This window comes from Cavia porcellus, unplaced genomic scaffold, assembly GCF_034190915.1.
Source record: "Cavia porcellus strain 051 isolate PalLab524CR breed Dunkin Hartley unplaced genomic scaffold, mCavPor4.1 scaffold_16, whole genome shotgun sequence".
NCBI lineage: Eukaryota > Metazoa > Chordata > Mammalia > Rodentia > Caviidae > Cavia > Cavia porcellus.
In genome coordinates, this window is record NW_026947499.1 from 7,210,420 (window position 1) to 7,223,459 (window position 13,040).

Here is a 13,040-nt window from a genome sequence, read left to right on the forward strand (position 1 = left end):
ACATGCATACTCACAGAGCCTCTCAAACCCAAGGCCCAAGTCTGAGTCTGGTGCTGGCTGGGCTCTGTAATTTCATCCCTGGTGGTCATGGAAGGAGTCAGAGGCCGCCAGTACGCTCAGCCTAGCCCTGCAGGCCCCACCTCCCTGCTAACCCGGGAGCCTGCAGCCTACCTGACGGGCGGGGAAGCCAGGTACGCAGGACAGTCTTTCGTGGGTACAGCTGCTCCGAGGCAGCAAGTGGGAGCCCAAGAGGGAAGAGGGCCTGGCCCTCTAGGAACTCCAGGAACTCCAGAGGGCCCCGAGCCCTTCATGACTCTTGAGGAAACAGGACTGACGGAAGCTCCCTGGAGGTCACTGCATGGGGACCACACCTGAGGCCCCACAGACATGAGAGAAGGTGCTACATGGCATCTCCCCTCTAGTGGCTCCTGTCTGGGCTTCCATGTGGAGAACCACAGAGAAAAGCTCTGGACACCCGCCTGCTGAACCTCAGCTTTTCTTTCTCATGTTCACCCTAATGTCATCCAGCTTGTCCCCAGCCTAGGGGTGTCTGCTTCAGGTGTGTGCGCACGTGCCTGCGTGTGTATGTGTGTGTATGTGCGTACGTGTGAGCAGCTTCCCTAACCACGTGCCCCATTGCCCCATTGGACAGATGGAAGTGCCCCCAGATGTCGACTTGAGTGCCCTGCTAGTCTGGCCATTTCTCTCCCATTTCTCACTTTCCCCTGGGAGGAGGTGCAGCCTGGGTGCTGTGTGGCTGTCCCTCCCCTCCCCCAGGGCCTCAGTGTCCAGCCAGACTTGAGTGCAACACTCGGGCCCAAGTCAGTCTCAACTGTCCATTCAGACACTGCACCTACCTACTGGTCACTCTCAAGAAGACCGCCAACCTCAAAGGAAGGCCTTGGTGGTTGGGGACTCAGCTCTTCCCTCCGTGGTAAGGTCTGTGACCTGAGGCCGACCTGGGAGCAGACGCAATAAGGAGGATTTTGAGAAGGAGGCTGGGCAGGAAAGTCCTCCCAGTAAGAGAATAGCAGTGACTCTCCAGAGGGAGGAGGATGGGAACTCTGGGAGGGGACACTAGAGGGAGCCCGTGTGTCAAGTGAGGTCCCTGAGCCCCACCATGATGGGTCTCAGCTCCAGAGCCCATGGCTGCAGGTTGGGCCATGTGGCTCCAGGGATTTTTTCTCTATGCTCAGCAGTGTCAGCTGCGAGGCGTGGGATATTTGAAACAGTGTGTAATTGCTGAAAAAATCATTTGGACTATTTTCTGTGCGTGTGTGTGTCTTGTTTTTGTTTTGTTTTTGAGGCCTGGTCTCACTATGTAGTAGACCAGCTTTGAACTTGCTTATATAGCCCAGGATGGTTTTGAATTCATGGTAATCCTCCTGCCTCAACCTCCCGACTGCTGAGATTATAGATTTACACCACCGCACCCGGCCATTTGGATTATATTTAAAACAAGAGGATGTGAGAATTAGCCTGGGGGTTCAGGGGCTTTGGGCTGATGCTCCTACCTGCTGTGAAGGGGACCGCAGGAGTCATTTCAGGATAATAGAGGGGCCTTCTCAGGCCCATTTGCGTAGCATCGCCTGTGTCTCTCCCTGTTATTTTTCCTTCAGTTTTGTGAGCTGCTGTGCTGAGAGTTCTGGTAAATACGCCTTTCCCAATCTTGTTAAAAGTCCATTCGTGCTTCAGTGCCCGCTGATGTTTGCAGACCATGTGTAGCTGAGCCCTGGGTGGGGGATGCCTACCTGGCCACCCCGTCACGCCTACCGCTTAGCGGTGCCCTGTCCAAGGTACCATGAGTCCTTGCTCGATGCCACCCTCAGGCTTTCTTGTGGTAAGGAGGGTAGAATCCAGGGAGTGGTGAGCTGCCTCCCCAGCCCTTTTTTATTTTGAGATTGTGTCTTGCTGATTGCCCCGGCAGACACTGAACTTGTGTTCTTCCCGTCTTAGCTTCCGGAGCAGCCAAAAGTACAGCCAGGTTGCACCACTCCTGGCTCGGAGTGGTGTCTGTAAACTGCTGTGCCAGTCCTGCCCCTCCCCATGTCAGAAGCTTCACTCAGCCCCCGTGAACCTCTGAAAGTCACCAAAAGATATTTACAGCACAGGCTGAGCCACCAGGGCCTGGGTGGCCGGGGGTGATTTCGTGTCTTGGTGACTGGGAGTGTCTCCTTGGGGCCCCAAAGTGTGCATGTTTGTCTTTGTAATTTGATTGGCTTAGGTACAAATCAGCACCAGATACATTGTCTGTCATCATCTCTGTCCTCCGGGAAGCTGCCTGGAGTACCACTCTGCTTGTCTTGCTTCTCCCTTCTGCCTCCAAGGCCTAGCTGGTGCCCGACACCAGTGGGAGAGGTGCCGGGAAATGGGCATTGTTGGATGGAACAGAAAACAAACTTGAGGTCACTGTCTTTTTCCCCAACAGAGATGCCGCCCTTATCTGGCAACATGAGCAGAACCAATTGCTCCACAACGACGGCCTCAGCGCACTGACTGGCTTCTTGCACCTGTTTCCCATTACTCTGGGCCTCGGCCTTCTTTCCTAGGCCTGGCCGTGGTCACCCTTCCCGCAGGGCCTGCCTGTAAAGTGCAGGGAGACAGGCTGAGACTTGTTAGGACTGCAAGTCACAGGAAGGCATGGTGCCCTTCCACCCACTTCGCAGCCGGTCCAGTGTCCTTCCCTCCCCGATGGCTGTGGATGGAGAGTTTACACCCAGCTTTCGGTCCTTCCCACAGCTCTCCAAGACTGCTTAGCAAACACAGAAATGGAGGCCTCAGAGGCAGAGAATCTGCCCAAGGTCATGCTGTCCTGTCCGCACAGGACAGGGGCTGCCCAGAATCCCAGCCCGAGGTCTAGAGTGGGATTCTCTTCTGTGCTGTCCCAGCCACCGTCCCTGTAGAAAATGACTGTCCTGTCTTCTGTCTCCCTCAGGGGGCCTTGGCGAATTCTGTCATGGTAATTTAAGGAACCTCGCTTACAAGTCCCCACTCACCGTTCCCCACTGACGGGAAGGCTTGGACTCCAAGATGATTATAAAGGAGTACCGGATCCCTCTGCCGATGACCGTGGAGGAGTACCGCATCGCCCAGCTGTACATGATTCAGGTTGGTGGAGGGCAGGGTGGCCAGGGGACTTCTCCCAGCTGCCCAAGTCATGCTGCATTTCCCGCTTCCCAGCACGGTCGGGCCACACCGTGCATGCCGTGGCATGGGGTCGTTCCTGCCTCCGCATGCCCAGCCCCTGCTGTGTGGACCTCTTCATCTCTTCAGAAACAGTGTCTCATCCCCAGAGCTAACTCAGGCTGCCTTCACAAAGCTACAGCCTGGGGGCTTAAACACCAGAGACTCACTTTCCGTGAGTCACACTCCCAGACCGAGGTTTGGTGGCTTTCATTCCTGGGGAGGACTTTTCCTCTAACTTCATCTTAACCTGGTTATTCCCCAGAAGTCCCACCTTCGAATACCATCACATCAGGGGGCAGAACTTCAACACACACAACATGCAGTCTGTAGCACCCCACCCAACAGGCAGGCAGGCATGAGGCAAGAGGGGTCAGACAGGCTACAGCCTGCCCCGTGGGCTCACACATTGCCCAGCCTAGGGTGGCCAGCGTGCAGTCTCATGAGTGTGAAGACGTTTCTGTAAGGAACCAGACTGTCTCCTACTCCCAGGAGACATCGTGAATCTTCCCCCTCAGGGACTTACCAGCCTAGACACGGGTCCAGAGCCCCAGGATCCAGGGTGCTCCAGACCTGATCAATGCTCCTACCTGCTAGGGACCTGGCTTGCTCTGCAGCCAGCCTCCTCCTGCTCGGTCCAGTCCCAGTCCCAGTCCCATGCCAGGCCTGGCAGCTGCCTCCAATCCACAGGCCTCAGTGCCTCCTACACTGATCCTGAACAGCTGTCGGCCAGGCTGTGGCTCCTCTGAGCACACTGGGGCCTCTGGTTCCTGTTACCAAATGGGGCCTGCCTCGGGCCAGCATCTTAACTGCACAGCCCTCATGCCAGAGCAGCACACTGAGCTGCTGCCTCCCCTTCCCAGCTGTGCCTGCTGGGTTTGCACCTCCCACCCAGTTGGACAAGGGTTACAAGCCCCCAGCAGAGCCTGCAGCCCTGGCTCCTGTGCAGGAGGAGCCAAATGACACTACGAGGCTTCAACCAGGCTCCCTACATGGGCGGCCTGGCTGAGCAGAGAGGGGGAGGTGCCCCCAGCCTCTCTGGGGGCTTGTTTGCTCTGAGCTCCTTCAGAAGCGCCACTCAATTCCCTCTTAAGCCACTTACCCCTTAATTATTTCTAGAGAGCTGGAAGAGGAAGAGGCTTAAATCAGGCCATGAGCTCTGAGCACCCTAGAAATAGTTCAGCCCATTCAAGGACTGCCTCCTGCTACCTCACTGTTTGTTCTCCATTCCTGCCTCAGGGCTGAGCACCTCCCCCCTGCCCCGCACTGTGGGCAGCTCCCCAACTGCACCTGGCCCCCTGGGCTGGGTGGTCAGTGTCGGAGCAGAGTTCCTCCTGCCTCTGGGACGCCCAAAGTGCTTCTTGAGCACAGAGCACCTATGCCTCCCACAAGTGTAACTGATAGTGACTACCCCACCATGCAGAGCCAGCCCTCCCACTGCTCCGCCCAGCCGCAGCCTTGTCCTTAGGGCCAGCCCTTGTGGCAGCTGAGGACTAGAGCCGTCCCCACCCGGAAGATCCTGCACGTCAGCACAGTGCCTCCCAACTGAGCAGAGCCAGCCCAGACTCATCTGTGCAGCCCTGAGCCTCCAAGGTCTTTGCCTGCACTCCTTCTGGTGAGCGAGCACACATGCCAGTCTGCTTTCCTCCTGAACTAGAAGGGTGCTGATGTGCCCAGTATAGCACGTCTGGGGGCTGTGGCTACAGTACACACCTGCACGTGCATGCACAGGTGCACAAGAATGTCCTCCACGGACACACAAGCTCACGTGCAGCTGTACTCCAGTTCCCACCAGCTTTTTGTTTTGTTTTTGAGACAGGGTCTCGATATGTAGTTCAGCTCGGTCCTTGAACTCAATATGTGACTCAGGCTGGCCTGGAACTCACAGTGATCCTCCTGCTTCAGCCTCCTGAGTGCTGGATTACAGGCATGCATTACACTCCCATCAGCCTTTGATGAGCCCATATCCCTGAGACTTGCAAGGACATGACACATGTCATAGCCCATGCAACCACTTCCTCTGTGACCAGGTCCTCTGGGGTTCTGGGCTCTACTCACAGATGACTAAAGGTAACCTCCGACCTCTCCTTCCAACCCACCTTGGAGAGAGATAGGGAGTGTCGGATCTCCACCTGGGGCAGGCAGCACAGTGAGGTGTAAGTGGAGGAGTCCTGAGTAGGTGTGTGTAGGCCCAGCTGGGGTTGCAATGTGGTCTGTTTCCAGGCAACAAGCACTTAAGAATCATAGTCTGTGGAGAAAGTGAGGTTTTCAGGCCTCGGCTTGAGTTCCAGCTGTAGTGAACCAGCAGGCAAACCTCTCAAGCCTCAGTTTCTTTATCTGGAACGTAAGCTCACCTCTCAGAGGATCAGCCAGAAAGACACTAAAAAGTCAATTTCCTGTCTTCCATATGGGGAGACAGTAGCCCCTGAGCCAGGCCTGGAACTCAGCCCCTCTGGCCCTGGAGAGCTCTGAGACTCCTGCTGGGGCTAGGGGGAGCTGCTGCCACCCTCGGAGGTGAGGGGGTAATGTGGGGTACAGGGTTCAGGGGATAGTGGTAGTGGACAGGAGGCCTCCTCCCAGAACGGGGAGGCAGCGGCATTCTGAGGAGTCAGTGACCTCAGCACTGCCCAAGGCCCTGTGAGAGGGTCCTGGCAAGGAGCAGGGTGGGCTGGAGCTGCCCGCTGAGGGCAGGGCAGGGAGGGCACCGTGTCCCTAGGACCCCCTCGCACTGGACTCCTTTCTGTAGACTGAGATTGGGCCTTTGACGGCTCCTCCAGCCAGCAGTGTCTGCGGCCCAGGGCTGTGGCGCTCACTCTTTCTGGCCCTACCCCCTCGGTCTGTGGCCCAGCCCAGCTGCCTCTGCTCCTGTCCTCGCCTTTGTCTCCCTGCCACTGCACCCAGCGTTTCTAGGTGCAGTGTCACCATGGGTGCTGGGCTCCAGACATGCAGGACCACATGTGGATAGCTCAGCCTGTGGCCCTTGTCCCTTAGCAATGCTGTTACAGCAGCGAGTTGGATTCACTGGTATTCCCACCCTGTCTGAGGGCGAATAAAATGTGTCCAGCATGTCCAGGGAGACAGTACAGATGTGACGGAGTGCCACTCAGGAACAGGGCTGGTCAGGAGCAGGTCTGCACGTGGGCTCTGGGCAGATGCTCAGGAGTGCAGTCGTTTCGTTCCAGGCCTTATGAGCAGCTGTGTTTTCATGGAAAGCAGCAAGGAGGCTCAGTTTATTTCTCACTGCGCTGCCCACAGCTGGAAAGAGGCCGCCCTGGAGGTTGTGAACACAGGTGCAGCCAGTACCATGCCCAAGCTGCACTGGGTGCACCCGTGTTAGGTTTGAAAAGAAACAGCTGACCAGTCTGGCAGGCCTCCACCAACCGGGGGCTGCCAGGACCCTGGACAGCTCTGCAGGCCATGCTTACAGGGGTTTTGGCCTGCCTATCTCTTTCTCCTCTCTTGGCCAGCCCCAGGGAATCCTGCTGGTCTCTGCTGACCCAGGTCTCAGAGGAAGCCTCCACAGTGCTGTTTGCGGGACCTGTTGGCAGGGACGAGGGTGGCTTCCTGCGTGGGCAGAGAGCAGAGTGATTGGAGAAGAGTCTGTGCCCACGGGGCATGACTGAGCTGCACCTGTGAGGGGGCAAGTCGCCCCCTCCATCACTGTGGCCAGTGGGGACCCAGGGCCAGCCTGAGGAGGGCTGCCCAAAGCTCTGAGTGACAGTGGGGACAAGAACCGACTGGTTTGTTCCACCGCTCTTGCCTAGCACCCAGAGTGCCACCTGAGGATGTGCCCTCGAAGGGCAGTGCTCTGTCAGTACCCGCTGTGGCACTCCGTCCATCCCTATGAGTGACCATGGCCATCCATCATCACCACCCTGTGATGACAGCAGTCCAGGTCCCCTGAGCCTGAGCACACCACCTGCTTGGATCCTTGTGACCACCTGAAGATCACAGAGGAAGTGGCATCTCTCCCCTTACAGATAAGACATGAAGTCACAAAGAGATATCCAGGAGCTCATCCATGGATGCATACCTAGCCCCGGAGCCAGGCTGTCTGCCGCTTTCACTCGGAGCACTTTGAGGTCTCCTAGCCACCCCAGCTCTCACCTCAAGTCAGCTGTGCGGGCTTAGAGCAGAGCTGCCCTCCGCCTCTGTCCCTCACACAACCCCCTAACCCCCAGGACCCCAGGCCTGGGTGGCGTGTCATTTGGAAGAGTCGCCAGTTGCTGGGGAGAGGCCTGGAGACTGGAAGGCTCATGTGGGAGGGGGTGGCGAGAACTCTCTGAGGGGCAGGGGGGACCGGCAGGTGGTGTCCCATTTGGCCATATCGGGGCTTGCCCAGCTGCCTGACAAGGGCACCCCTTTCATGTCTTCCTGCAACCTCAGACCGTGACTTTGTTGGGAACTAGGGTCTTTGCATGTGTGATTAGTTACGGATATTAAGATGAGATCATCCTGGTTCAGCATGGGTCCCAAATTGCACAGCTGCCGTCCCTGTAAGAGGGTAGGCCAGAGGGACAGAGGAGGCAGAGGTCAAGAGGCACAGCTCAATCCAAGGACGCTAAGGAAGGCTGTTCCCTAGAGCCCTCTGAGGGAGCGCTGAGGTGGGGGAGCTGGATTTTCCCAGAAGGACCTGGGACGGTCCCCCAGTTACCTGAGACCTGGGGTGAAAGACACCCTTGCCCCGGCTTCTTCTCCAGGTCTCCATGTGCTTTTGCGTCCCACCTTGACCTTCAGAGACTCGTGCAGGGCCCCCAGCCCCTGCATATTTCCCCACAGAGCTTCCTGGCACCCCAAGAGTATTCACTCCTTGGTGTCAGCACAGAAGTGTGACCTATGGGGCCTGAAAACCCAAAGTTTATTCCAGTAACTTAAGAGGTGAAGGCCCATGTGTCACAGGCAGCACTCCCTCCACAGGCTCTTGGAGCCAGGGAAGCCTTCCTTGTCACCTCCACCTTTGGGTGGCTCCAGCCATGTCTTGGTTATAACAGCATCAAGCCACTCAGGCCTCAAAGACCCTGTTTCCAAGCAACATCGCGCTCCGAGGTTCTAGTGGACATAAATTTAAGGAGAGGGGAACATTCTTCCTCTAAACCAGGTTGGGGCAGATGGGTAATCCCATGTCCCCTGTAGCTTTAGACACTGGGATGAGAGAGAGGTGACTTGTGCAGGCTGAGAGGAAGCTGACCTGACTGTAGTTAATGATGTGTCTCTTCCTCGGGATTTACCAAACTCCTGCCGCATGCATGCTGGGAGTTTTCCCTGAGGTGGCCAGTGCTCTGGGCTGAGTGGAGCCCATGGCCACAGTCGCAAGGCCAGCTCTGCCATTCAGAACTGTGCAGCGGTTCGGTCTCCATCTGTCTCCTGCTCCCACCTCACTCAGCAGGGTGCGGAGGTGCTGCCCCAGTTTGAGGAGATGGGGCAGGGACTTGAAGATAAGGCAGGGGTGCGGAGCACGGGGCCACCACAGATAGGAAGCTGCTGAGAGAAGCCGGAGTACAGTGTCTGATCTGGTCCTCAGCACAGCTGTTTGGAAGGGAAGGGGCACATCTTTTAACCCCTCTGTGGCCTCACCAGGATCTTCCTTTTTGTGGAGACTCTCACCCTGGGCCGTGGAGACCCCACATCTTTGTGCCCTAAAAAGAGCCATGTGCCCGTAATGAGGCAGTGCATTGGGAATACCCATGTGTGCAAGCATCTATGCACCGTTTGGCGTGTACCGTTCCGACTGGGTAATGCCTGTGTGCACCCACATGGCGCATAAGTGCCGTTCAGGAAGTTGGCCGGAGATGGCCCTGGTGATATCATCGTGGCTCCGAGGAAAGCATAGAAACAGAAGCTAGAAAAATAAATACATACATACATAAAAAAGAAACAGAAGCTGGGCCTGAAGTCACCGGGGTGGTAACATGTGGTTTTCTGCCCCAGCAGAGAGCTAACCTTTCAGACACCGGAAGGAACCTTGGTGGCAGAGAATTGGAGGTGACCTGTGTCATCTCCGCCTCACAGTCCCCAAGCCTTTCACACGGCCCACATTTGATCTTTCTTAAACCTTAGTGAGAAGAGGAGGAGGATTTTTTTGTTTTCCTTGTTTTATGCAGCTGTCTTGCACCGTAAGTCACGTGCCATGTCCTCACCAGTTAAAGTGTCCGGGCCACAGTTGTTAGAATATCCGCCGGGCAGTGCCCGACTTTACAACAGTCCCCAGAAGGAGCCACTCTCCATCCGAGCCTCGACAGTCACCTCCTTGCTTTCAGTCCTGAGTTTGTCTACTCCACGCATTTCATAGTGGACTCACAGGACGCATGGCCTTCGGTGTCCCATTTCTGTCCGCCAACGCCTACATCGCAGCAGGTGTCAGCACTTGATTGCTCTTTTCTGTGGTTCCACTACCCATTTGCTAATCCATTCATCTATGTGTGGACGTTTGTGTTGCTTTTACCTTTTGGCCACTGTGAGGAGACAGTTTTCCCTAAATTTTGATACAGATGTGTTTTAGGAAGTGCATACCTAGGAGTGGACTTGCTGTGTCATACCATTTGATTGATTGCTTGATTATCCTAAGAGTTGAACCCAGGGAGTGCTGAGCCACACCCTCAGCCCTTTCCATTTTTTTATTTTAAGACTAGGTGAATCAGGCCTCCAAAGAGCTGGCATTACAGTTCTGTGCCACCATGCCAGGATGTTTAACTTTCTGGGAAGCCAGACTTCCCATAGCTCCCTGCCATGCACATTCCACCAGCAGTTGTGTGGGCTCCAGCCTTTTCTGCCAGTGCTTGCCGTGCTCTGGAGACCTAGAGCTCCTGGTGGTGGGCTTGCGTTTCCCTAAGGACAGTGGTGGTGAGCATCTTTTCAGTGTTTATTGGTTATTCGTTGTTGAGTTGCAGGAGAACACTATGTATTTCATGCGTAAGTTCCTAACACCAGATGGATTACTGATGAAATCTTCTGTTTTGTAGGTTGTCTTTTTCTACTTTTTAAATATCCTTTGAAATAGAAAAGTTGTTAATTTTAATGAGGTTATGTTTTTTGTTTAATGTTTTTATTTTTTTGCTTGTGCTTTTGATGTCATGGTTCCAAAACCATTGTCTAATCCAAGATCTTAAAGGTTTATGCCTTTTTTTCTAAGAGTTTTATAGTTTTAGCTCTTACAGGAGAACATAGCCTCAGTGAGCCGTCAGAGGCAGCCAGTGAGAAAGCCATATCCTCTGGGGAGTGTGTGGGGCTCTGTGCTGCTGGGGGTCAGTGTAGAATCCCCACCGCCTCCCTGGCTGCCCTGGCCCTTCCTTTGTGTGGTCTTGCACCAGTGTCTGTCCCTGGCCCTCAGTTTCCCCATTGTACACCATGAAGAGGTCACCTCAGTGGCGTATTTATTACAAGTGCTCCTGGAGTCCCTTTCTCTACATACAATCCTGAGTACAGTCTTCTTCTCCTCTGCTCAGGAGAACCCAGGATCCTGCATGCTCACACACATGTGCCACATGTGTGCACATATGTGTAACACACAACCTGAGTGGCAGCTTCTGTGCCTGAGCCCAACAGGGTTACAGCCCTCAGTCTGGAGATTCATGACAAGCGCAGGGCATGAATTCCCACCCTCCCCCACGTCCTGCTCCTAGGGAGAACAGCCAGCACCCACCCCAGCCTCCTTCAGCGGTGGAGTAAATCCGATGTTAGGCGAGTGGTCAGGGGAGGCCTCGAGCTCCTCTGGAGACTGAATGGCCAGCAGGAATGTGCATCAGAAGAGTGGCTCGGTGTCACTCAGGGCTTCCCCTCTGCCTGCACACTCCCCATGGTTGGGAGACTTGGCTGTCACCTCGAAGGAGCTGTCTCCCGCACTCTGTGCGTGTCCTCACATTGGAGGGGAAGAGCAAGGCGGGTCAAGGGTGAGCTATGGTTTGTGCCAGAGTCAGAAAGCCCCCTCTGAGGCCAACCAACTGGGCCACCTCTTCCAAGAAACCCCCTTCCCTGCCTTCTTTGGCTCCCAGTAACACCTGCTGGCTGTGGTTGCTGCCTGTGTGTTGCAGCACCTGTGCACCTGGCTCCCCGCCTCTGCCCTCAGGCTCAGGGGCTGATCTGTGGGGGAAAGCCAGGCCAGGCAGAGGAGCAGGTGGCCTGGTTCCTGCACTGTCCCAGCATTTCCTGAGCGTCAGGAATGCAGGACTGTCCAGACCAACTCCTCACTGCCTGCATGAAGGAAGCAAACTCAGAGACTTCTGGGCTCGGAACCCCAAGGACACTCTGCCCACCCAAGGCTGGGACAGAACTGGAGCCCAGTGACTCCCAAGGGAGAGAGGCCCTGCTAGCAGGTGGGAGCTGGCTTCTAAGGGGCGAGGCAGAGCTTCCCACTGGAGTGTGGCATGGAGTGGGGTCTGCAGCAGCCTGGCCTTCTGCCCAGGAGGAGCCTGGAGACCTCTGACCGTTTCATCCTCACTCTCCCGTCATGTTCAGTGTTACATACACAGAAAGCTGGCTCTTCATCACACCTGCTTCGGCAAGCTCCCGGCAAGTGACAAGCTACGCACACAGCAGCAGGCCTAGAGATGGATGCCTGCCAGCCCCAGCAGGCTCCTGGATGAACACAGTCCTGAAAGGAGAGCTTCCTGGCCTGTAGCCCGCACACCTAACCCCAAGTGGCATGGACCCAGATTTCACAGGCCTCAAATGTGGGCCTGGGAGCTGGCATGAGATTGCATGTGCTCATGTATGTGTGCAGGCGCCCTGAACATGAGTGCAGTCCCTGTGGTTTGGGTTTGCATTTTCCGAGGGATTGGTAGTGATGTTGAACTTCTCTTTTTTTTTTGCTGTAGTAGTGGGGACTGAATCCAGGACCTTCGTATTGAGTTACATCCCATCCTTTTATTTTTTTCATTTTATTTGTTTCGTTGGTTTTGAGACAGCATCTTGCTATGTAATTCAGGCTGGCCTTGAACTCATGGTGATTCTCCTGCCTCAGCCTCCCAAGGACTGGGATATAGGCATGCACCACCACACTGGGCGCCCAGCTCTTTGTTTTTATTTTTGAGCCAGGGTCTCATTAAGGCATAGTGATAATAATAATGATGATAAATGATGGTGATATATGGCTTATGTCTAGACTCTTAATCTTATTAGTGCACAAGTTTTTTATTTAGCTAAATTTATTTCTTTTTTTTTTTTTTTTTTTTTTTTTGTCTTTTTCATTTTTATCGGTACCGGGGATCGAACTCACAACCGCCTGCTTGCAAGGCAGGTGCTTATGCTGCTGAGCTAAACCCCCAGCCCCGCTAAATTTATTTCTAAGTATTTATTCTTTCAGCTCCTGTTATAAAAGCAGTTGGTTGTTGTTGTTTTGGTACTGAGAATCAAACTCATGATCTCATGCTTGCTGGGCAGGCATTTATGCCACTGAGCTAAATCCCCAGTGCAATTGGTTTTTTAAAATGTCTTTTTTTTTTTTTTTGTCCTTCTAAGACAGGGTTCACTGTGCAGTTCAGGTTAGCCTTAAAAATTCCTTTTTTGTGTTCCTTTTTGTATGCCCATTTTGCATCCTGCAGTTCTGCTGAATTCCTTTGTTAGGTCTAACAGGTTTGGACATCATTTAGGGCTTTCTGTATGAAGGTTTTGCCGTCAGCACACTGAGGTCGTTTTACTTCTTTCCAACGTGGATGCCTCTTCTTTTTCTTGCCAGCCTGTTCAGTACTCTACCGCATCCTTGCTTGTTCCTGACCTCGGGAAACTTCCCGTCCTGGGACAGGAAGGAGTCAGATAGATGGCTCAGCGGGCAGGAGAGTGCTCAGGAAGGAACCGAGGCACCTGGAGCTTGGATCTAGATTTGGGGAACTGTGAAAAGGCACCAGAGCCTAAAAGTCCCTCTC

The 13,040-nt window shown here is 54.6% G+C and overlaps 1 protein-coding gene across 12 annotated transcripts in view; it reads left to right on the forward strand.

Annotated features, from left to right (window-relative positions):
* Pitpnm2 (phosphatidylinositol transfer protein membrane associated 2) overlaps window positions 1-13,040 on the forward strand; it is a 128,994-nt gene that overhangs the window by 94,382 nt on the left and 21,572 nt on the right. For all 12 annotated transcript variants that reach the window (XR_010039607.1, XM_063225520.1, XM_063225525.1 and 9 more), the window contains one exon: window positions 2,936-3,108. Coding sequence is in view for 11 of the 12 variants with exons in the window: in XM_063225520.1 (XP_063081590.1) it covers window positions 3,031-3,108 (78 nt within the window). In the remaining variant the exon portion in view is untranslated. The remainder of the gene's footprint in view (window positions 1-2,935; window positions 3,109-13,040) is intronic.